This window comes from Microcaecilia unicolor, chromosome 1 (assembly GCF_901765095.1).
Source record: "Microcaecilia unicolor chromosome 1, aMicUni1.1, whole genome shotgun sequence".
Taxonomy (NCBI): Eukaryota; Metazoa; Chordata; class Amphibia; order Gymnophiona; family Siphonopidae; genus Microcaecilia; species Microcaecilia unicolor.
In genome coordinates, this window is record NC_044031.1 from 557,296,507 (window position 1) to 557,322,647 (window position 26,141).

General features: G+C 45.0%; 1 protein-coding gene across 2 annotated transcripts in view; it reads right to left on the reverse strand.

Moving 5' to 3' along the window:
- Window positions 1–8,284: 8,284 nt before the first annotated feature.
- DPYS (dihydropyrimidinase) overlaps window positions 8,285–26,141 on the reverse strand; it is a 120,354-nt gene continuing 102,497 nt past the window's right edge. For both annotated transcript variants that reach the window (XM_030217944.1, XM_030217937.1), the window contains exons 8-10: window positions 23,680–23,887; window positions 18,196–18,286; window positions 8,285–8,739 (exon numbers count right to left, since the gene is read on the reverse strand). In XM_030217944.1, coding sequence (XP_030073804.1) covers window positions 18,224–18,286; window positions 23,680–23,887 — 271 coding nt within the window. In that variant the 3' untranslated portion in view covers window positions 8,285–8,739; window positions 18,196–18,223. The remainder of the gene's footprint in view (window positions 8,740–18,195; window positions 18,287–23,679; window positions 23,888–26,141) is intronic.

Here is a 26,141-nt window from a genome sequence, read left to right on the forward strand (position 1 = left end):
AATCAAGGATTTGGCAGGCTTGGTGATACTGCAAGCCTTGCATGGGTGTGATGGGTGATGTTATTACAATGGTTGGGGATGAAGTGATGGTTAGGTCGATACTATCTAACCACTTTGTTGATTGCTTATGACATGTTAACTTATGACAAATTTGAAATATGTAATCAGAATATAGATTGAAGCTGTGTTATGTTAATTATAATAAAGCTGCGGACATTTGGTTTTGCCACATGCCTTAGTTTAAGTGTGTTATTTTGTTGACAAGATTGAAGTGGATTGAAGTTACAAGAGTATGAAGGCCAAAGTTAAGTGGCACATTCCTGGTTCACAGGAATGTGTCATAACTTGGTCAAGCTGACATTTAGTTGGGTCATTTGGGAGAAATAAGGGTTAAATTAGTTATTGGGGGGTGAGGTGATGGCTTGGAGATTAGGAATAAGGGGGTTGCTAATTGGTGGAGTTCATTGGGTGAATTCCACCAATCAAGTGGTGAAGGAATGTTTTTTAACGATTTTGCAGGATTTAAGTATTTTTTGTGAGGGAAGCTCAGGAGGTTCTGGGTTTTTTGATCCCCTTGTGTACTTTGGGTTCTTGGGGTAGGGTGTATCGCAACGGTAAGGTTTGGGGCATACTGTGAATTATTTTGAGTTTGCGAGATGGAGTAAGAAGAAGTGGGATTCATGTACAATATTGTCATGAATCAGAGATTTGGCAGGCTTGGCGGTAACGCAAACCTTGCTTGGGTGAGATGGGCCATGTTATTACAATGGGTGGGGATGAAGTGATGGTTAGGTTGACACTGTCGAACCACTTTGTTGATTGCTTATGAAATGTTAACTTATTAGATTGCAAGTCGCTCAGATAACCTTGTTTATGGGTGGGATAGCAAATCATTAATAAACTTAGAACTTAGGATAAATTTGAAATATGTAATGAGAATATAGATTGAAGTTATGTTATATTAATTAAAATAAAGCTATGGCCATTAGTTTTGCCACATGCCTTAGTCTAAGCGTGTTATTTTGCTGGGGAACTGGGTGGATTGAGATGACAAAAAGGAGTGCAAATACCAAAGTTAAGCACCCTGGATCTTCACTCTACTTGCTGTTGATTAACTTTCAAGGTATTTCTTTGGTTAAGCCTCCTGAACTGGGGGAGAGTATAGCATCTTGGAGGAGGGGGATTGGGCAGCATTGGGGGAGGGGGGTTGGATATCAAAAGCAACATTAGGAGGGGGAATCCAGAAAATCATTGTGAAGTACTGGAAAGTATGCAGGGTTAAATATTTCCAGAATACTGAGGACTGATTCTGGAAATTAAACAGAAGTTCCTTTTTTTGATAAATATCAACAGAAAGACCGACTTCTTCATTTGAGATCCAATTTCATGTTTAGATTTACATTTGAGGAAGTGAAATAGTAAATTAAAAAGGAAGGGCATTTTAATCTCAAAATTCCCTACCTGTTTATTAGTGACATGGTAAATCTCATCCAAGGCCAAGTTACTTTTGTATTTACAACAAAATTGTTATAAAATAATAAAAATAAGTAATCTTAACCCTTAGGGACCCTTTTACTAAACTGCATTAAGTTTTTCTGCATGGTACATATTAGCACGGGCTCTCGCTAACATTTAAAGAAAACAAAAATCCCACACTAGCTGCTTAAGGGATGGGAATTGGGCATGATTTGGACAGGTCAGTTATGACAGCTAGTGTATGGGTTGGGACTGCACACTAGGTGTCACAAGTGCTGATACATGGCTGCACGTAGCACCACCTCAAGAGAAGATGCTAAATGCTGCTGCACTACCGGCAGTCCTGCATAGTGGCTGCTGACAATTGAAGTGCCATGGTGATGCACTCCCTAGGACTTCCAATCTTCTCCTCAGCATCTGATCTACCTCTCTGATGCTGCCCATGATGTCTGATTTCCCTGAAATTTCACATGATGTCTGATCCCACCACAAGTCAGATTCCCTCGCTAGACACAAAGCCCATAGTAAACATAAAGCTATGCGCCTGACATGAACATCCTGTCTCAAACCCCTCTCAAATCCTACCTGAGGTTTTTGACATGGTAGTTCAGGCTCTGGGCTGGAAGCACTGTCATCCAAATTGGCATTTCTAGTCCCCAATTGGAATGAGGGGAATATATTCTGCTCTGCTGCAGCTTGGCAGTTTTGACTTGTTTTAATGGACCAGGCCCCAACTGTATTACCTGCAGTGGCAAATAGTGCAGGTGATTCCTGCTATCTGCCACTGCAGGTACCAAGGTGTCTGTGTGGTAAATACCAAGCAGATGCTGGCCATGCTACCTGCATTTATCGCTCAGCTTGACGCTTACTGTGCGTTTGGTTTGCTCATAACTTACAGTACGTGCAAAAACTAAACCACTCTTTAGTAAACTTAGGGTTTCTTTTACAAAGCCAAGCTAGCAATTCCAATGCGGCAAGTGAGAGGAAGCCCATTCAGTTCCTATGGACTTCCTTTCATTTACCACACAGGAATCGCTAGTGCGGCTTTGTAGAGGACGCCCTTACCCCTTAGTGCATTAAGGATATGCACAGCACAAAGTTTTAATTTGATCTGTGTTTGGATCAAGTGATCCTGTGGTTTGTTTTCAGATTTTGAAAACTTCGCTTCATTCAGTTCAATTAAAGTCAATGGTGAATGCAATTATGCACTCCAACATTGGAATTTCCATCCATTCTTTAATTAAAACTTGCTGGCAGGTATTTACCCCAGAGGCAACAGCACTCCAAGACATCGACAGTGGTATGAAGAGTCCACAACACCACAAAGGGTCAAAGGGCACTAACAGAGTTGTGTAAATCCCAAAGTGTTGGGAGGGAGTAAAGTAGCACTAATATTGGCAGGGAAACCCCAAGATAACAGATGGGATAAAGCAGGAGCAGCAGCAGCATTAGAATAGAAAATCCAAATCCTTAGGGTCTGGACCAAAGAAGCATTCAGAGGGTTAGACCAGGGTTGGAGTTTTGTGGAAAAATGACCCCATTTGAGGAATGCATGCAGGAATGTCTGAGTGTCTCCATAGACAGATTTGCTCAGGAGACTATGACTGCAAGTGCTTTCTTTCTATTGCACTGCAAGACAGATCGTATCAAAGAGCTTAGGACAACTACTTTGAAAGGAAGATTGGAATGCAGTGCTTCACAAGTCATCACAAATGAGCTACCAGTGAGCAATTCAAAATACAGCTTCTGAGACAATATAACTGTAACATGTGAAATCAATAAATATGTAATGGCATAAAAATTCTAGGTATGAGGAGAGGGGGATGGCAAAGCACCAACAGTGGCAGTAAGGCCCCAAGGCATGGAGAAAGGTGAAACGGTATCAATGTTGGCTTGGAGACCCCAAGGCACCAGGAAAGCATTAAAGAAGTACTAATAGGAAGATCCTAGGCAAAGAGAACAAAATATTTGGGCACTGGTGTTCTGTTCTTTTTCAAGGTTAGCAGCCTGGTTGCACCAAGTTTAAGGTGGAACCTTAATTTAGGGAAAAACTCCCCTTCCCCAAAACATCACGCATTCCTTTAAACATTAAGTTGCCTCAGCATTGTCTCATCAACTTATTGAGACTCTGGAGCTCTGCTTTCCTCCTTCATCTTCTTATGTCATTGATACTCATATGTACCATGACAGAAACTCCTTCCCAGTACTATCCAAAGTCCTATATAGGTGATGCATAGGACCCACCATCTTCGAATTAGGCATGAAAGTTACCAAGCGGTTCTTATGCCCACCAGCCACTCAACTATTTTAATTTTTAATGACTGAATTGTCAAGTACAACAGCTGTCTTAGCCCTTCCTTCCTAGGCATGTTTGTCTTTTATGCATCTTTCTTTAGACCAAGAGGATGAGTGCAGCTGCTGCTTCATGGATGAGTGAAATGCTTTGGATGTTGAGGGAAAGGATGCTTTCACTTAGTGTCACTCATGCTATTTATCCTAGTGTCCTAAGAGGTATTATTGCACTTTGTGTAACCTTTCCCTGCAGAAATATTTCTGAACAATGCATCCTAGGTATCCCACATCTTTTTGCATTCTTATGTAAGCACATGTTATTAAGGCTTCTTGTAGTTCCTGCAATGCAAACATTGATACAACATGCACGTTTCATTATGAGCCCTGTTTACTAAGCCATTCTATAGGCACACTAGCGTTTTTAGCGCACGCTAAACGCTAGAGACACCCATAGGAATTTACGGGTGTCTCTAGAGTGTAGTAAGCGCTAATTGTTAGCACTTGCTAAAGCTAGCACAGCTTAGCAAACAGGGTCCTATGTTTGTTACAAAACTTAAAACCCAACTTTTATAAAAATACTTAAAATATCTATGTAACTTAGGGGCCCTTTCACTAAAGCTTAGCGTGTGCTAAATGACACCAGTGCACGCTAAATGCTGAGCATCCTATTTTACACCTATGGGCCATGTGGCACTTAGCGTATGCTAATATCTATTAATGTGTGCTAAGCTTTAGTAAAAGGCCTCTTAGACTGAAAAGCATTTTTATGAAAGTACTTAAAATATGGGGTATATGACTTATTTATACCACAAGATAGAGGGATAATCCTTCAAACTTGCAGCCTCAGGTATGGACTAATTACATCTTTAAAAAATGAGAACTGATTATCAATTTTAAAAAAGTCTGATTAGCTTCCGGGTCAACTGTCATAACTGGATATTCAATGCCAGAAGCCACACATGCCTTGGGATTGAATATCTGGGTTTAGTTCAGCTGAGGCCTGAAGCAGCTTACCATCATGGCTGAATATTAACCCCTTAGATTCCTAAATTTAGTTGTCAATAGAAATCAAACAAAATAAAACATGGAAAAGAAAATAAGATGATACCTTTTTTATTGGACATAACTTAATACATTTCTTGATTAGCTTTCGAAGGTTGCCCTTCTTCATCAGATCGGAAATAAGCAAATGTGCTAGCTGACAGTGTATATAAGTGAAAATATTCAAGCATTACTATAACAGTCTGACAGGGTGGGAGGATGGGGGTGGGTAGGAGGTATGCATGGGGACATCAAAGCATATCATTGATATTCTAACAGGATGGGTGTGGATAGGTGAGGGGTGGGGTGATCTACAGAGACATACAGCTTTATGGTTTATAATGGGCTAGGAATCCCAGATCCTTGTTAAGTCCTTTCTGTTGGGTGTTAAAATATTCAATCATTCTGACTTCAAAGGTCTTAGTTCTTGTATGGTTTTAAAGTTACCTTTCAGGATTCTCACTGTGAAGTCACTGGTACAGTGTCCTGGTCCTGTAAAATGCTGACCAACAGGCGTGGGAGCCCTACTGGCACCAGTATTGTTCATGTGATGTCTATGTAAATTGAATCTTGTCTTAAGCATCACCTATCCACACCCATCCTGTTAGAATATCAATGATATGCTTTGATGTCCCCATGCATACCTCCTACCCACCCCCATCCATCCTCCCACCCTGTCAGACTGTCATAGTAATGCTTGAATGTTTTCACTTATATACACTGTCAGCTAGCACATTTGCTTATTTCCGATCTGACGAACGAAGGGCAACCTTCAAAAGCTAATCAAGAAATGTATTAAGTTATGTCCAATAAAAAAGGTATCATCTTATTTTCTTTTCCATGTTTTATTTTGTTTGATTTCTATTGATATCCTTAAGAGTGGACTAACACGGCTACCACACTCCTCTACTAAATTTAGTTGAAAATGGGTGCCTAACTTAGGGGCTGATTTTTAAAGGGAGATAACTGGTTTGGAGAGGCTCCTACTTGGTTATCTCCTACTGACCGTTTCGTACCTGGATTTTCAGTAGCACACATAAACAGATAGTGGTGTTGAAAATCTGAGCAGCCCACTAACTGGTTAGTGCCAGGGCAGTCCAGGGACAGAGTCAGTGGAGCCAGGACTTAACCTGTTAGTGGTGATTTTCAGTCTGCTAACCAGGGTAAAAACAGCAAGTGAGACACCTACTAAGACTCTGGCTCTCCAGAGACCCAGGACCATCAGTGCCCAACCTGTCCATAGTATTTCAGTCCTTACACAGTATCTTATCCTCAGCTCAAAGTACAAGAAAGCTGGTTCTGTAATATGTCATTGTCTTATTATGAGTGAGAAGGCACATAAAAGATGCATTTCCTGGGTCCTTATGTGGGCACATTCTTGGTTAGAAGCTTTTTATTACAGTTATACAAAGTAAGTGGGCAGCTAGGACCTCACAAAAAGTACTTCTATCATTGTTCACGTGGGGATCGTTTTACTAAGTTGCGACATAAGGGGCCCTGCGCTGGCATCAGTGGGTGTTTTAGACGCGCGCTGAGGCCTTTTACCACAAAGGGTAAAAGACTGTTGTTTTTTTTTTTTTTAAAGAAATGGCCATTTCGGGGGGAGCACTACCGCCACCCATTGAGATGGTGGTAAGAGCTCCGGCGCTAACCCAGCAGTAACTGAGCAGCGTGCGGCACTGCTCGATTACCGCTGGAAATGGTGTGTGGGGTGGGAGCTACCACTGGGCTGCTGCGGTAGCCCGGCGGTACTTCCAGTTTATCAAGCGGTAAGCCTGCGTTGGGCTTACCACCGCTTAGTAAAAGATCCCCTTAGGTATGCAGGTGCTGGCACAGAATATCAGCCACTACTCATATAATTTCTGAGTCTGTCCAAGACCCTGATTTTCAATGTCAGTGCCTGGACATGGTCCATCATTGAATATCCAGGTCTAATTTAGCCCATGTGTTGTCAGCTACAACACTGCTGACTGCTGTGGGTTGAATGTTGCTGCCTTTGAATATTGGCTCTATAAATTTCTATGGCGCTCTTTTACCAAAAGGTGTTAAAGTATGGACATAGTATCTTTGTAACACGGGACTTTCCTGTGTGCTAAGTCCATATTTTATGTGACAGTATATTCAAGTTTTTTCTCTTTTTCTTTTGCAGATCCTGTGCTAATTTTTCCCATTATTATTATTTATTATGATTTTACTCACACCTTTTTCAGTAGTAGCTCAAGGTGAGTTTCATTCAGATACACTGGGCATTTCCTTGTCCCAGAAGGGCTTACAATATAATTTTGCACCTGAGGCAATGGAGGGTTAAGAGGGGCATAATTGAACGCGAACACCCATCTCCATGGGCGTCTATCTCCGAGAACGGGTACGTGAAGGGGCAGGACAGACCGTAATTTCGAAAAAGATGGGCGTCCATCTTTTTTTTCGATAATACGGTTTGTGCCGGGCAAATGCCTAGGATTTGTGCGGATTTGAGCTGGGCGGTATCGTTTTTCAGCATTAATGGAAACCGAAGGCCCCCAGCTCAAAAACGAACAAATCCAAGGCATTTGGTCGAGGGAGGGGCCAGGATGCGTACTACACTGGTCCCCCTCACATGCCAGGACACCAACCGGGCACCCTAGGGGCACTTGTAATAATTAAAAATAAAAAGTAAAACACCTCCCAAGTCCATAGCTCCCTTCCCTTGGGTGCTGAGCCCCCCAACCCCCCCCCCAAACCCACTGCCCACAACTCTACACCATTACCATAGCACTTATGGCTGAAGGGGGCACCTAGATGTGGGTACAGTGGGTTTTGGGGGCGGTTTGGAGCGCTCACATTTACCAGCACAAGTGTAACAGGTAGGGGGGGATGGGCCTGGGTCCACCTGGCTGAAGTCCACTGCACCCACTAACAATTGCTCCAGGGATCTGCATACTGCTGTGATGGAGCTGGGTATGGCATTTGAGGCTGGCATACAGGCTGTAAAAAAAAGTTTTTAAAGGTCTTTTTTTTGTGGTGGGAGTGGGTTAGTGACCACTGGGGGAGTCAGGGGAGGTCATCCCCGATTCCTGCTGGTGGTCATCTGGTCATTTAGGGCACTTTTTTGGGACTTGTTAGTGAAAAAAAAGGGTCCAAAAAAGTGCCCTAAATTCTCACTAAAAACGGCTATTTTTTTTCCATTATCGGCGAAAGCCGCCCATTTCTGTTCGGCCGATAACCACGCCCCAGTCCCGCCTTCACCACGCCTCCAACATGCCCCCGTCAACTTTGTCCGTTTCCACGACTGAGTGCAGTTGAAGATGCCCAAAATCGGCTTTCGATTATACCACTTTCGGCACCCACGGGAGAAAGACGCCCATCTCCCAATTTGGGTCGAAATATGGGCGCCCATCACTTTCGATTACAAGGCGGTAAGTGACTTGCCCAAGATCATAAGGAGCAGAAGTCAGATTTGAACTGGCAACCTCTGGATATCAAGACTGGTGCTCTAATCACTAGGCCACTCCTCCACTCTAGCACTCTAGTGCTCTAACCACTAGGCCACTCCATTAGCACATGGAACTTGCAAAAAAATTACATGGGAGCACCTACCGTCTCACTAAATGCTCACGAGTTAAGTCCACATTATCCAATTAACAAGCGACAATCAGAATGCACTATCTGGATAACACTTCCACGCCCATTTCCACCCATGGCACACCCCTTCCCCCCCCAAATTAAAGAGTATAAATAACACGTGTTAGATTTAGATTTATTATTTATAATCCGCCATTATCCAAAGTGGATAACAAAAAAATATATACATAGATGGCTTAATGTTCTTTAGTAAAAGGGCCACCATGTGCTTCATGTTAGTGAGAAGAGTATACTTGACTTCTTCTTTTCAAGCACCGTAATGCGTTGCTTGGATGAAATCATAGCAGGAGCCATAGCTTTCTGGATTATCTAAGGAAGAGAAGAAAAATGTTTAATGTACATTTTTTAAAACAAATTCACTGCTTTTTAATACATTACTAATAAGCTGCAGCAAAAAGTGGTCTTAGCACACCCTTATATGGGTTTTTCCCATACGCTAAGGCCATTTTTACTGCAGCCATAAGAACGGCCATTTTTGTATTAATGGCCATATGCTAATTTGCCATTGGCATGCAGCCATTAAAAGATGTTATTGCATCAGTACTTACCACCATTCATTTAGTAGGCCGTAAGGGCTCATGAGGCATTTCTGCACAAATCAGTCACCCCTGGATTCTGTTAAGGTTGCCAAAATTTGGAAGTGATCCTGAGATGTGCATGCAACTTAAATGGTTAACAAGCCAATTAATGGCAATAATTGGGTGCTAATCAATCAATTGGGCACTATCAATCAATTAGGCTCTTGAATAAACTTGATGGGCTGAAGTTAGGACCTAAAGCTGTGAACTGGATTAGAAACTGGTTGACAGACAGAGATGCCAGAGAGTGGTGGTTAATGGAATTCACTTGGAGGAAGGAAAGGTGAGTAGCAGAATGCCTCAGGGATTGGTGCTGGGGCTGATTCTGTTCAATATGTTTGTGAGCAGCATTGCTGAAGGATTTAAAGGTAAGGTTTGCCTTTTTGTGGATGATACCAAGATCTGTAATAGAGTGGACACCCCAGAGGGAATGGAAAACATGAAAAGGATCTGCAAAAGTTAGAGGAATAGTCTAATCCAGCATTTCTCCCCTTGCCCCCTCTCTCCCCATCTGGCATCTCTCCCCATTCAGTATTTCTCCCTTTCTCCCCACCCAGCAATGTTCCCCTCTCTCCCATTCAGCATCATCCCTTGACTCCTCTCTCCCTTTGCCCCTCTTTCCCATCCAGCATATTTCCTGTAGCTGCTGCTGCTGCTTCTCCCAATGAGCAGCAGTGGAGGGCAAATCAAGGCGTAAAAGGCACGGTGCCGTAGTCCTCAGATGCACACTGTCAGCTCTGACGATCCCCTGGTCAACTTCCTGTTCCGAGGCAGGGGATCGACAGAGCCGACATTGCTTGTGCCCTGCACCTGCTACTCCTTGCTTTGCCCGCTGCTGCTTCTCATTGGGAAATGCAGCTGTGGTCGTGAGAGAGAGACAGGGGATGAGTGGGGAAGGAACCGCCCCGTATCAAGACAAAAAAGCCCTTTATTCTAATAATACTTTATTGGCTATTCCAAGTTTCTTACACTCAGGATTGGTGAAGACATTAATTATGAAATGTCTCCCTGGAGTTTTAGGATTTATTTTTGGATGCTCCATTAACAATGGCGTGTTGGGTGAACAAACTCAGAAGGAAAATGTTTTTGCAGCTGTGTCAGCTAAGGGTAATTACATTTTTCTCATTTCAGAACATTTTGCTTATTGGTTTAAGATATATATCCCATATTGATTATCTAGCTCATTGTATGTAGCAAAATTTTATAATAGGTTACAATTCATGTAGAATATGGCAGCAACCCTGAGAATTTGGACAGTTTTAAGACTTATTACTTTAATTTGTTTAATATATTTATTTTGTAACCTGTTATGAATCAATTGTAACCTGTTATGAATCAATTAAAATCAATATGATTGATTTGTACATGCATCTGGCTGCATGCTATTCTATAAAACTGGGCACCCAAATCCCACAGTGCACAATCCAAAAGGGGGTGTGGCCATGGGAGAGGCATGCAGAATGCCACAGTACATCTCATGGTATGCCATTTTAAGTTGCATGAGGCATGTATTAGTGTCTAATGCACCTTAGTACAAGGGCCCATAGATCAGGGAAGGGAAACCACAGTCCTTGAGGACCATAATCCAATTGAGTTTTCAAGATTTCCACAATGAATATACACGAGATCTGTTTGCATACCATGGAAATCTTGAAAACCCGATTGACTTGTGGCTTTCGAGGACTGAGGTTGCCCACCCCTGTCATAGATAAGTAATGGTAGCGAACACCTAGGACCCCATTTTAATACAGTTTGCATTTAACTTTGGATGTTAAGGGGATAATTTTATAAGGAACCTGGGCAGGTAGAATAACATTTTATATGCTCGGGTGTATTCTTATAAAATGGCTTGAGAGTATATGAACATAAACACCTAATTCTATAAAAGTTGCCAAAAATTGCGCACATAAATTTGGGTGCATGCCCAATTTGTGTGAACAATTTTATTGAATAATGAACTAATTAGTGCCAATAATTGGCTTTTTAACAAGCAATTATTGCACTAATTAGATTTAATTGGCATTTACATGCGTAAATTTAGGCACAGGATCCACACCTAAATATTATTCATGTCCTGAAAAAGGAGGGTGGAAATGGGAGGGTCATGGACGGTTTGGGGCAGATCATGGGTGTGTTTTTTTGTTATGTGTGCAATTATAGAATAAGAGGGAACTGTGCCTAAATTTAGGCATGGGTATTTGCACCATGTTTTCACTGGTGCAAATGGATGCACCTAAATTTAAGTGTGACCCCTGGGACTTAAGCACTGTTCTATAAGCCATGCTTAACTTTAGGCATGGCTTATAGAATGCAGCTAAAGCGGAGGTTTTTTGGCACCAAATTTTTAGGTGCCCTTGAGAGGGGATACAGAACCCTGCCCCTCACCCTTAAGAAGGATCCCTCAGATAGCCTGAGCCACGTTATGATCGCTAGTCCCACCCCGGGAGGAAGTGAGCCAGGAGGGGAGGAGTCAGAATCAGGAAGTATAAAAGGCAGTGCCAGACCGAGGTTAAGGAGACCCAGGGAAGGAAGACTGAAGCCTCGGCATATGCCTCTACAACTTATGTTTAATGATCGTGACCTGGCTGAGGTAAACTTCCCTATCTCCTGATTTGAGACTTGCCAGCCTTGCTCTGAGGTCTGGCCGGATCCAGATCTGGAACTTGTAGGACAGAGAAGAACTTACAGGCTGTGTTTGGGGCATGGCAGCTCCACCAGCCATAGACTATGTTTTGGGCCTGCCAGCCAGAGGCTTGCTTAAGACTGTATTTATTGAACTACAGAGGGGTTTCACCTTGTGTTCCTGGCCCTGTGACATAAAAGGCCTCAGGATTCAGTTAATAAAACACTTGTTTTTTGTTTTTATACCTTTGTCCATCTTTGTTATTTCGCAGGCCCACCCTCAGCCCTCGCTCAGGATATCACAGCACCATTTATAGAATTCACCCCAAAAAGTAGGCACAGACACATAAGGTAATTTTATAACTGGGAACCTAGGTGGAATGTTCAAAAAAGGCACCTCTTTTAATGTCTATTTTATAAAGGCAAAACAAAAATCAGAATAATACCTTTATCCACTCAAAATATGTTTAGCACACAAGGTTATGGACAGAAGATACTAAAAGTGAAACTGGTGATAGCAGTAAAGTGGTGGAAGTGATTTGGAGTAAAGTAATCTCTGCACTAAGGGGTTCTTTTACAAAGGCGCTCTAGCAATTTTAGCATCCACTAAAAATAAGCCCACGTTAAACCTTAGAGACGCCCTACAGGGGCTTAGCCAGACCTCGCCGGGAGGGGGGCCAGAGACCGAGGTGGGGGGCACTGTTTAGCCGCCCCTCCCCCGAGCCGTCGCGGCCACATTGGACCCCCCTGCCGGTGACCCCCTTGAACACCCCTCCCACCACCAACCCTCCCCCGCCGTCGCCACCTGCCCTGCCGCCACATCAGATACCTTGTTTGCTGGCGGGGGTCCCCGAACCCCGCCAGCCGAAGAGAGTCTTCTTCAGCGCCATTATTGCGCTTTCGTTCAACGAAGTTCCTGGCCTGGTGTGATCAGCTGTTTCTGACGCCTTACGTCCTGCACGGGGCTATATGCACGGTGTGTGGCATTTCCAGTGCTACAAAAATATTTTAATTTTTGTAACGCTGGTGTTTACCCAGCAGTAATCAGGCAGCGCTGCATGCTACCCGGTTACTGTCGGGTTATCTTGAGAGCCCTTACCGCCACCTCAATGGGTGGCGGTAAGTGCTCCCCCCCCACCCAAAATGGCCGTGCAGCAAGTGTTTCACTTGCCACATAGCCATTTCTTTTTTAAAAACCCAGCCTTTTACCCACTGCGGTAAAAGGGGGCCTCAGCACACATCAAAAACACGCACTGACGCCAGTTCAGTCCCCCTTTTGACGCAGCTTAGTAAAAGGACCTGTTATTTATTTTTGGAAGATTGTTAGAATTTATGCTGAGGAACTGTTACATTGAACTGTTTTCTGTCAATTTGAAATTAATGTTTGACTGTTTTAATTATTAAGTATTGTTTTACTTAAAAGGCCCGTTCCAGACACAAATGAAATGGGCGCTAGCAAGGTTTTCCTCGGAGAGTGTTTGTTTGAGAGAGTGTGTGTGATAGTCACTGTGTGAGGGAGAGTGAATGCGAGTGTGTGTGTGAGAGAGAGAGAGAGAGTGAGACTGGGTGCGAGTGTGTCTGTGAGAGTGAGAGTGTGTGTGTGAGAATGAGAGTGTGTCCCAGGGCCCCCCTCTCTTTCCCTCCCTCCCTGTTCCAGGGTCCTCGCCCCCCCTCCCTCCCTCCCAGTTCCAGGGTCGTCATCCCCCCCTCCCTCCCAGTTCCAGGGTCCCCCCTCCCAGTTCCAGGGTCGTTGTCCCCACCTCTCTCCCTCCCTCTGAGTGCCATGGTCATCCCCTCCCTCCCTCCGACTTTCAGGGTCTCCTCCGTACGAGTTTCAGGGTCTCCGCCTCCTTCCTCCGAGTTTCAGGTTCCCCCCTGTATGTGTGTGTGTTGTACAGATTGCTTGTGTCTGTCATAATCACAGAGGGGGCTTGGGGGATGTAGTTGGTGAAGTGGTATGGGGTTGCGGTGGGGTTTGAGTGGAGTTTAGAATTGTTGGATATCACTGTTCTATTGACAGAGGAGCGGTAATTGATTCTGAATTTCAAGGCTTCATCATTGTGTGTGTCTATGAGACAGACAGTGTCTGTGTATGTGAGACATATTCTGTGTGTGTCTGTCAGTGACAGTGGTGGGGGTGTGTTTGATGATATTAGATGGTGCATGAGTGTGTGTGAGTCAGTAATTATGTGTGTGGGGGGGAGGAACTGTGTGTGTTGTGTGTCACAGAGAGAGATTGTGTGTGTATGTGTGAGACAGGGGAGGTTTTCTGACAGGGTGTTCCCTTTTTTTTTCCACTGTCAAAATAACAGAGGGGGGGTTGGGGTGATGTTTTTGTTGAAGTGTGTGTGGGGGTGAAGATCGTGTTTCCTCTTACCTGGTGTGCAGTTGTGATTTGTTTTTCTGTGGGTGCCGTTTTTGACTGGCAGCAGGCGGGCTGGCTGGAGGTTTCGTTGCGATGTGGTTTGGCGGGGCGGGCTGTAGGTGGACTCGCACTGCTGGGCGGGCGGTCTGGCTTTCAATTTGACGGGCAGCGGGCATGGTTTCTGTTGGACTGCCAGTCCTTTATTTTTCTTTCCGGCTGCCTTGGGTGCCGTTTTTGACTGGCAGCGGGCGGGCGAGCTGGCGGTTTCTGTGCTATTTGTTTTGATGGGGCGGGCTGCAGGTCGACTCACACTGCTGGGCGGTCGGGCTGGCGTTGGCGTGCGGGGTGGCGAGCTGCAGGTCGACTCGCGCTGCTGTTGCTTGGGCTCTCTGGATGACATCATCCGAGGCTTCAGTCACAGGCACAGCCAATCAGAATGGAGGCATGGGCCCAGGCAGCTTCATGGAACGTTCATGGTGCAAATTATTATATAGGATTATTATGAATATAATTTTTGCAATCCATTCTGGGAGCTGTCGAGAGAACAGGCTAAAAAACTGAGTGAGTAAATAAATAAATAAATTTGTTAGTGCGCCTTAATAAAAGGACCCCTTGGTGAGGAAGTTATTTATGTTTTAAAATGTAATTGAATTTTGAGTTATCACAAGGGGATCAATCACACACTTTTTCTTGAGGTGCACTGACCAAATGGGTGAGGCTTAAAAGATGATAATATGAACATGATAGCTGTTGCTTCTAATATGATGATCCACTATTCTTATATTTAATTTGATTGGATAAAGGCATTATTCTGATTTTGTGCTTCTGATTATACCTTTTTTTTTGGGGGGGGGGGGGGGGGAACTAGCTGGGAACTCACTGCGAGGTTATTTTATGAAGGCAACCTAGGCATCTATGTGCCGTGGAGGGGCATAATCGAATGGGGACAACCATCTCTAAGGGCGCCCATCTCTAAGGACGTCCCGGCGAAGGGGCGGGGAAACTGCTATTATCGAAACAAGATGGGTGTCCATCTTTCATTTCGATAATACGGTCGGGGACGCCCAAATCTCAACATTTAGGTCGAAAAACCCACTCCTCACAACTGTACACCAGTACCAAAGCCCTAAGGGGTGAAGGGGGGCACCTACATGTGGGTACAGAGGGTTTCGGGTGGGTTTTGAAGGGCTCACATTTACCAGCACAAGTGTAACAGGTGGGGAGGATGGGCCTGGGTCCGCTTGGCTGATGTGCACTGCACCCACTAAAACTGCTCCAGGGACCTGCATACTGCTGTCATGGAGCTGGGTATGACATTTGAGGCTGGCAAAAAAAAAAAATTTAAGTTTTTTTTTTTAGGGTGGGAGGGTGTTCGTGACCACTGGGGAAGTAAGGGGAGGTCATCCCCGATTCCCTCCGGTGGTCATCTGGTCAGTTTGGGCACCTTTTTGAGGCTTGGTCATGAAAAAAAAATGGGCCAAGTAAAGTTGACCAAATGCTCATCAGGGACGCCCTTCTTTTTTCCATTATCGGCCGAGGACGCCCATCTCTTAAGCATGCCCCAGTCCCGCCTTCGCTACACCTCCGACACGCCCCTGGGAACTTTGGTTGTCCTATTGACGGACTGCAGTTGAGGATGCCCAAAATCGGCTTTTGATTATGCCGATTTGGGCGACCCTGAGAGAAGGACGCCCATCTCCCAATGAATGTTGAAAGATGGGCGCCCTTCTCTTTCGAAAATGCCCCTGTTAGTAAAACAGACTCCCAGAACCAGCCCCAGCAGTGAACAAATCTTCATGCGCACTCCTATATCTGCTCCGAAGAAAGTATAACTGTGTGCCTATGTTTGTACTCATGTATTTTATAAAATATGAGCATATATCACAACCCCATATTAGGCCCTCAATAACAGCCATAGCCTACTTGAAGTAAAATAAGCCCTGTAACTGCTTGATCCCTTTCTCACTTCCCATTCCTCTCTGCTTGAAATAACAATGAAATGTGGCTGCCTAAGTTCCCACCCAATCATCTTTCCTTTCTGTTTGATGCAGGGCCGCCGAGAGGGGGGGCAAGGGGGGGCAAAATTCCCCGGGCCCAGGTCTCCAAGGGGAGCCTGGCGCCAGGGTCAGGCCACCAGCACTGAAGTGCCCGGTCTCACCTGCCTGCCTCCACGGCTCAGGGCCCCCTTCATTCAAAGCGGCAGTCACAGATCACCTCTCTTTTGGCCTTCCCTCCCTGTGTCCCGCTCTCGTGGAAACCGGAAGTTACATCAGATGAGGGCGGGACACAGGGAGGGAAGGCCAGAGAAGACGCAATCTGCGACTGCCGCTTTGAATGAAAGGGGCCCGGAGCCGTGGAGGCAGGCAGGTGAGACCGCGGACTGCAGCGGCGGGGGGCAGAGGCGGGGCAGCCTTGCCCCGGGCCCGGCCTAGTCTCTCGGCGGCCCTGGTTTGAAGTAAATAAATTTACCCCTATCTCCTCCCCTTTCTGAAATAGGTCCCAACACAATTAGCATGAGGACAAAGGCTTATCTCCTATCTGCTCTGATAATAGGTATTGCTAGAGCAATGCTGGATATGTGGAGGGGCATTTTCGATATAACATCTAAGAGTGAATTGAGAGATTTTGCGGAAAACATCTCAAAGAAACATATAGTTCAGTCATAACCACACCAGAAAACATCTAAATTTCTGGTTCAATTGTGGCTTTCAGCTATATATTTTCAAGCTCAAAATGTCCATCTGTAAGTACCATTTTTGGAAAATAAAAGGTCCCAGGGAAAAACTTAGAAATTAAGTAATAGGGACATTTGCCTGGTAGCATTCCTGGTGAACTGGCCACACTGGCATCCCAACAATGCAGAGGGGCAGCATAGTGGTCAGTGCAGTGGACTTCACATAGAGGGACCCAGGTACAAATCCCACCTAAACCCCTCCATGTTGTATGGTGGACCCTCCAGGAACAGAGAAAACCTACTGTACCTAAAGGTCCACCAGGGGTGTAGCCAGACTTCGGCGGGAGGGGGGTCCAGAGCCCGAGGTGAGGGGGCACATTTTAGCCCCCCCCTCCCGGCGCTGCTGACCCCCCCCGCCGCCGTCACCCCTCCCCCGTCCCGCCGCTGACAACCCTCCCCTGCCACCGCCAGGTACCTTTGCTGGCGGGGGTCCCCAACCCTCGCCAGCCAAAGTCCCCTTCAGCGCAGGTCTCTGAGTCCGGTGCGTTCGCTGATCTGGATTCTGTTTCTGTGAGTCCTGACGTCCTGCACATTCCTACGTGCAGGACATCAGGACTCACAGAAACAGAATCCAGATCAGCAATGTGCTGGAGAGCGGCGCTGAAGAGGACTTCGGCTGGCAGGGGTTGGGGACCCCCGCCAGCAAAGGTATCTGACGGTTGTTGTGGGGAAGGGTTGGTGGCGGGGGAGGGGGGTCGAATGTGGCAGGGGAGGGTCGGTGGCGGGGGTGAGTGAAAGGGGGGCCAGCTCTAGATCTGCAGAGGCCCATGCCCCCATGGCCCCACCTGGCTACGCCCCTGAGGTCCACCACTACAATGGCCTTCAGGCTTGAAGATCATTTAGGGCCCTGTTTACTAAGGCGGGTTATAGGCATGTTAGCATTTTTGACGCGCATTAACCATATACGCGCGTAAACCATGTACACACCTACAGGCGAAAGTCAGTAGGCAGGCGGCAGGCAGAAGGGTAATCCAGGTACAGGCAAAGTCAGCAACGAGAGACCAGTAGATAAGAAGCAGACTACAGAGTTAGAAACACCTACCAAAGTAGAAGCCGAAGCATGGAGTCCAGGGAGAGCTCAGCTGATAAAGTGCTGGCGTCTGACATCAGCAGGGAGAAGGGGCACAGCCACAGCAGGGGAAGGAGGAACTGGAAGACCAATAGGAGAGAAGCAAGGGGAGCCAGGCAGAGGAAGAGCAGACCCAGGTGGGTGAAAGCAAAGCAATTAAGGAGCCTGCAACCACTGCTCTCTGAACAAACCCAGAGAGGACTATACACACATGGCTCAGGCAGTGCCACTGTTGACGGGACCCTGCGCAGCCCGAGGACGCTGCTTGCGTAGAGGTAGGGGACATGACACTGACATAGGAGAAAGTGTGCTTTATCCATGCAGTCTTTGTTTTATATTTTCAGGTACATTAGATAAATGAAGAAAAGATAAACAACAGGAAGAAGAAAATACTCACCTGATTGCAGAAATGTCAACTAATGAATCTAAGATATTGAAATCACCTCTCCTTTATAAGGTTCCCTCTGCACTGCAACAGGCTGGCAGACCTACAGAAGAATATCCCATGTAATACAGCTGTTTTATTTTGCAGGATGCATCACAAAAAGCAGTCCCTTAGGACATCTACCATCAATCCTTTAAACCATTTTTTAAAATAAGCATCAAAGATTTTTATTAGTGTTTATTGATTAAAACTTACAATCAGAAGCCCTAGGTATCATGTAGCAGGTGCAGACTGAACAGGCCCTGCATGGGAGTTTTCTGTAGTCTGAAAATTCTCTCATTTATTCCATAATGCAACATAAGCGATCTCCAGGCAGAGCCGGTGCAAACCTTCAAACTTATGCTCCTCCCCCCCACCACCACACAATTAAATTTCAGACCACTTGCAAGTCATCATACTTTTAAAATATTAAACTTTGTGGTATGTGCAGTGTTGTATAGTAACTAAGTCTGTGTCAACCTTTTTCCTCTCATGGCACACATACAAGGTGCAAATATTGTCGAGGCACACCACTGTAATCTAACCCATACTTGCCTATACCTGCTAAGATCCATTTCATCCCCACCTGTACCTGTAACCTTCAGAAGTAGTTATTTCAATATGCTACTGAAATACATACAGCACCAATATACCTGTTACTGGGAAACTGAAACAAGGTGGACTGTAACAGATTCCTGCAGAGACACCACATGCCAGCAGAATCATTTACCTCAGCTGCAAGTACAGAACATGACTCTCACCTATGGAACCACAAAAAAACATGCAGACACAAACTGAAAGCAGAGATACAGGAGTCTGCATGTTGTGCAACACCAGAGAAACAAAGAAATGCGTGTTCTGAAATTCTCAACACCGACATAATTCGACCACTAAACTGAAAATAAAATCATTTTTCCTATCTTTGTAGTCTGGTGATTTTATTATTCCAATCATGTTGTTCTCAATATTTGGTTCTACTTTCCTCCGTCTGTGCTCTTAACTCTGTTTGCAGGGCCTCCTTTCCATTTGCAATTTCTTTTCTCACCTCTTGCCCTATGTGTGTTTGGCAATGATCTTTCATGTTCAGCTTTCTTCAATTTCGCTGCCTCCTTCTCAAATTTATCATGCCTCCCCTTTTTTCTTCCCTTCCCTTCATGTGCAGCCTGTCTCCTCTCTTTTCTTCCAATTCCATTATCCACCTTCCTTCTATGTCCCTGTCCCTATCCTGCCCCCATGTTCAGCATCTCACTTCCCCTGACCATCATCTCCATTCTGTATCCCTACCACCCCTTTTTCAGCATCACTCCTCTGTGTCCCTATCCCCACTGTCTAACATCACCCTTTTCTCTGACCATAGGCTCCCTTCTGTGCCCCTAACCACCCCTCTCCCAAGTTCAGCATTGGTCCTCTGTGTCTCACCCTCCCTATCCAGCATTGACCCTCTCTGTCCTTGCCCCTATGCTCCTCCATGCCCAGTATCTCCCTTCTGTGTCCCTGTCTCTCCCTATGTCCAGCTTCTTCTTTCTCTCTACCCTCCATGCCCAACATGGCCCAGTATGTCCCTCCTCTTCTCTCCATCTCCCACAGACCACAGTCCCCACATCTCTCCCCAATATAGCATCTCATCTCCCCGTCTCTCTCTGGGTCCCCCTAGGTAGTTTTGCATCTCCCCCTCTCTGTCCAGCTACCCCCAATAGTTAATCACAACCCCTCTGGGTAGCTTGACATCTCACCTCCCCAGCCCCCCAATAGTTCATCATCTCTCCCTTCCTGCAGGTCCAGATTTTCTTTTGCCCCCTTCCCCTGCCAGTCTAGCATATCTCCTGCCCTCCTCCCACGAATCCAGCAGCTCTCCCTCCCCCTGCCTAGCCCCGTAGCATTTCTAACCTGTCTCCTTGCTTCCTCCTCCCCAAGTGCAAGTCAGAAGTTCTCTTGATGTCCCCCACAGGTCCAAATACCTCTCCTGCTTCTTTCCATGCCAGAAGCAATCAACACACGCTGTCTACAGCTGGCGCTGGAACCTTTCCTCTGTACATCCCAGCACCTTGTAAACAGGAAATTGCATCAGCAGGAAGTGTGACGTGCAGAGGAAAGGAGCCCGACCCAAATCTTTAAAGGTCTGCTCAAACCATCACATCAAAGGAGTCCTTCTTTGTGGTTAAAGTGAACACAGATTAAAGATACAAGTTAAAAGCACATATCAAAATGTTCACATAAATTCTCCAATCCACAACATTAGTATTTAGTATATCCATGTCCACTTAAATTATCTGGAAAACACCCAAAGGTATATTCATAGGGTAGTAGGGTTCTACAAAGCTTCATTTTGAGGACAACTCCCGTTCTTCAGGGCATGTTCAAAGAGATTATGGTGCCTTATATGAAAGATGTGACAGACTCTAAGTTACTAGTTCTAAACATTTGAATTATAGATCAATGCTATTAATCTATGTGCAGTGGCGTACCAAGGGGGGGGGGCGGTGGGGGTGGTCCGCCCCGGGTGCACGCCGCTGGGGGGGGTGCCGCGCGCCGATCAGCGTCGTTCGTTTCCATGCTCCCTCTGCCCCGGAACAGGTTCCTGTTCCGGGGCAGAGGGAGCATGGAAATGAACGACGCTGACCGGCGCGCAGCATCTCCCCAGCGGCATGCACCCGGGGGTGAGGGGGTTCTTTCGCTGGGGTGGGAGTGTCCTTTCGCTGGGGGGAGGGGGTCATGCTGCACAGGGGTGGGTGCTGCACCTGGGGGGGCGGGGCACATCGGCGATCCGCCCCGGGTGTCAGCGCCCCTAGGAACGCCACTGTCTATGTGCACAAGTATAGGGTTAAAAGCCAAGACTTGAAATTTGTTGGTGTTTGTTTATGGTAGCTGAATTGATGTGATAAGAAATCCTCATTTCTTAGGTATATAAGATAGTGTATATAGAGGTCTATGTAAATAGTTCAATAAAACCTGTTTAATTTATTAGCCAGCCCTGTTCACAGCAGTCTTTTGCATTTGTCCTGGAGGGAAAAGAGGGTAATTCCACCTACTAACACTTTTCTTCCCCAGGTGGAGACACCAAGCATCACGGGACTAATGGAGACTACCCTCAGGAGGCTCTAGCTAGGTTGGGACCCAGATCCAGGAGCATCTGATAAGGGGGTGTTACAATATATTATACTAACAAGATCAGTTTACTTTAAGACCTACAATTTATCATACTGAGCCCAATGAGTGATTTATGCTAGAGTATCTCTGGTGAGTTCTGAGGTCTTTCTTTCTCCACCATTTTTGATTTTCTATTGCAATATTTAATCTTCAATTAGTTACTAGTCATGCTGCTCAATGCAATGCAGCTGAACAGCACATATTTTGGAGTTTGTTGGAAGTGCTTGGGTACCCATAACATTAAGCAAACTCCTTCACTGTGTCCAGGAAGAGATAATTGGTGTTGACTTTAGAACCTCCAATTATTTTGAAAAACTGGCTTTTATGGCAGTAGCAGTTTGGGAAGGAGACAGTTGGAAATAGAGGAGCAGCAGTAGCCCTGGGGAGGGGGGAGGAAGGAGAGAGAAAGATCTCAGCTTGTTGGGGGAGGTGTATGAATGTGGCAAAAATTGCCATGGGGGAGCAGAAAATCATTAAGAAAGGAAAATAGGGTTGGAATAAGAGACCTTTGGGAAAGAGAAATAATAGCCTGAAAGGAAGAGGACAAACACAGCAGTAGGAAAAGATGGGAGAGAAGGAAGGACAGGAAAGGGATATCATGATAAAGGAAAGACAAGAAAAGAGAGGAGACTGTTGAACATAAGAACGTAAGCGTTTCCATACTGGGACAGACTGAAGGTCCATCAAGCCCAGTATCCTGTTTCCAACAGTGGCCAATCCAGGTCACAAATACCTGGCAAGATCCCAGAATAGTAAAACAGATTCTATGCTGCTTATCCAAGAAATAAGCAGTGGATTTTCCAAGTCCATGGCAAATGGACTTTTCTTTTAAGAAATTAGCCAAACCTTTTTTAAGCTCCGCTAAGCTAACTGCTTTTACTACATTATCTGGCAACGAATTAAAGAGTTTAATTACACACTGTGTGAAGAAATATTTTCTCCGGTTTGCTTTAAATTTATTATTTAGAAGCTTCATCATGTGCCTCCTAGTTCTAGTATTTTTGGAAAGAGTAAACAGGTAATTCACGTAAATCCGTTCCACTCCACTCCACTCATTTTATATACCTCTATCATATCTTCCCTTAGCTGTCTTTTCTCAAAAGCCCTAGCCACTTTAGACTTTCCTCATAGGGAAGTCGTCCTACCCTCTTTATCATTTTTGTCACCCTTCTCTGTACCTTTTCTAATTCCACTATATCTTTTTTGAGATGCAGTGACCAGAATTGCGCGCAGTGTTTGAGGTCATCAACAGTGAACACAATCAGTTTCAGATTTGTGCAAAGCTTGTATATTTTTTAAAGATATATTTTTAACTTGCAATTTAAACTACACTGAGCAATTGAGATATTAGACAAATGTATCCAATTGTGTCACAGAATTGTCATGGAATCTCAAAAACTCAGCTGTAGAATTTTTCCAGCCTTTGTCACAGAATCTATTTGATCCAGTGCAGGAAACCAATGAGGTGGTATTACTACTACTACTACTACTATTTAGCATTTCTATAGCGCTACAAGGCATATGCAGCGCTGCACAAACATAGAAGAAAGACAGTCCCTGCTCAAAGAGCTTACAATCTAATAGACAAAAAAAAAATAAAGTAAGCAAATCAAATCAATTAATGTGTACAGGAAGGAGAAGAGGAGGGTAGGTGGAGGCGAGTGGTTACGAGTCAAAAGCAATGTCAAAGAGGTGGGCTTTCAGTCTAGATTTAAAGGTGGCCAAGGATGGGGCAAGACGTAGGGGCTCAGGAAGTTTATTCCAGGCGTAGGGTGCAGCGAGACAGAAGGCACGAAGTCTGGAGTTGGCAGTAGTGGAGAAGGGAACAGATAAGAAGGATTTATCCATGGAGCGGAGTGCACGGGAAGGGGTGTAGGGAAGGGTGAGTGTGGAGAGATACTGGGGAGCAGCAGAGTGAGTACATTTATAGGTTAGTAGAAGAAGTTTGAACAGGATGCGAAAACGGATAGGGAGCCAGTGAAGGGTCTTGAGGAGAGGGGTAGTATGAGTAAAGCGACCCTGGCGGAAGACAAGACGGGCAGCAGAGTTTGAACCGATTGGAGGGGGGAGAGGTGACTAAGTGGGAGGCCAGCAAGAAGCAGATTGCAGTAGTCTAAACAAGAGGTGACAAGGGTGTTGATGAGGGTTTTGGTAGAGTGCTCAGAAAGAAAGGGGCGGATTTTACGGATGTTGTAAAAACAAACTTTTAGTCAAAGGTTTGTTTCCTAATGCTCTTACACCCTTTGGCCAAAACTAGACTTCTGTTTTTGAAGGGATTGCATTATTCAGAAATCCATTTTTACAACTGACCTGATCTCGTTGGTGGATTCGCTTGTAAACATAGTCAGAAAATGGCTGCCGGGGAATGTATTTTCCATGCCCAGCAACTGCATGCAAGACACCTTTCTCAAACACCACTTTGCCTCTTGAAATAGTCACCAGGGGCACTCCATGACAAATCATGCCTTCAAAGACATTAATGTTGACGGCTTGGTGATGAGTCTTTGCAGAAATAGTCCTATGGTTAGAAAAATAAAGCAGAACTGAGGTTACCATAAATATAATGTCACTTTTCTGTTAATATAAAGAGAAATGAAGAAAAACAAGAGTATCGGCACTGCTAAACATGAAGCTGAAGTTCCTGAAATTGAGTTGTGAACAAATATTATTTACTCCTGACAACTCGTTGCACTGGAAACAAATAAAACTTGAATGGTGTGGTAATATAGAAACACCTTTCATGGACACTGAATGCTATTTGCACTCTCTGCCGTCTCCCTCCTCCTCGGGCCCGACTGGGGCCCACCCCGCACGGCATGATGGCGTTGTGGCTGCGCCGCATGCAGTGCCGCATGGGAAAGGTTAGGGCGCGGCTCCAAATCCACACTGTGCCTGCCAAAACCACAGCCCAATTTGCACCTATGACACCAAAGCCTCTGAAGGTAGGAACACGCCAAGAGAGTGCCCTCTCACATAATTTCTTTTCACTGCAGAAAGATTTTGGTTTCTCTGTTCTCTGGAAGTTTCAGTATTGCTAGCTTGACTACTCATTAACTTCTTAATTCAGGCATGCTTTTCTCACTCCTCTGTTATGTGAGAGGAATACTGTCTGGGCTCCCAGTAAAATGCAGAAGAAGCATGGGCTAAAAATGCCAGAGGAGACCCCAGCAAAAATGCATAGGGGGTAGGGTCTGAAAATGCCATAGGAAACTCCAATAAAATGCAGAAGGGGCAGGGGAGTTAAAATGTAGAGGAGACACCGCCAGTAAATTACAGAAGGGGCAGGGACAAAAAATGCTGGATATTCAGACTCCAGAGTTAGTGTAGCTGCTGTCTGGCCTTGGCTCTTCCACTCAGGTGCAAACTGTGAATTATGGAAACCAAGACTGGAATTGTATACTGTGAGAATGTGGTGTGAACTTTGCAGGATTCATTTTTTATTTCCTTTTGTCTATCTTTTTTATATTTTGGACTACTAACTGTTTGAAATGATTGTGTAATGCAGATCATTTTCATTTGTATGACAACTTGTTATAATGTCCTGTGTAACTTTTTTTAAAAGTAACCTTTAATACAACCTTCAACAGCAATGAAGAAAACCTCCAATTATTTATCTCCAGTTTGCTTAACTGAGCTGACCTTAGAGTAATTGCCGCACCCTACACAGTAACATTGTATTAAGAAATCCTTCAGGCCGGTGGTGGGCGGCGGGGCTGGTGGTTGGGAGACAGGGATAGGGCTGGGCAGACTTATACGGTCTGTGCCAGAGCCGGTGGTGGGAGGCGGGGATAGTGCTGGGCAGACTTGTACGGTCTTTGCCCTGAAAATGACAGTTACAAATCAAGGCAAGATATACACAAAAAGTAGCACATATGAGTTTGTCTTGTGGGCAGACTGGATGGACCGTGCAGGTCTTTTTCTGCCGTCATCTACTATGTTGCTATGTTACTATGTAAGGATGGGCATCCAGAAAATGCTTGTTTGTGCTGCTGTTGGTTTTTTGTGTGTGTGTTGTTTACAGGAATTTTCATTTTAGTCAGGTTTTGCTGGCCATTTCATCATTTTGTCAGTTTCCAACTCTTTGGAAATAGTGCACGCCATTTGGAAACAGGATTGGCAAAAGTGCCAAATCTACACTATGCCTGCTTGTTCCCTGCCAGCTGGGTCTGTGATTGTTTTCAGTCAGTTTGTTCAATCACAGTAGCACTCCCCCGCAGCACCACTCAGCTACAGAAGCCAGGTAATAAATGCATCTTTATCAATTGAGATAAAGATTATCCCTTGTTATATGTTTCGTAAGGCTTTGGAAATGTAGTTGTGTGAAACATAGGTTCTGGGTAAAGTCTGAGGATGAGGGTTTTTTTTTTTCTTATTAGTTTCAAACTGTATTTGAAACTAAGAAACTGGTATGTCCAGCTTCTTTTACTATGTAAATCGCACTGAACTCCTTTGGGGATGTTGCGATTCATAAGAAATAAAGTAAATTAAATTATATGTTTAAATATTTTTTTACATGTCGTCATGCAGTAGTAATTTTGCTATTTTGTACTCAAAATGCTGGTGGTGGTGGGCTTCTGGGTGGGGTAAGCACTTCACTGCCTAGGGCAAAAAAGGTATATTTAATGATTAAAATATACCTTTTTTTCGTCCTAGGCAGTGAAGAGCCCACTACCAGCCAGCATTTTGATTATTCTTGTAATCAGAATGATGGCTCTGGTCTGGTGGTGGGCTTCTGGGTGGGGATGGGCTCTTCACTGCCAAGGATGAAAAAA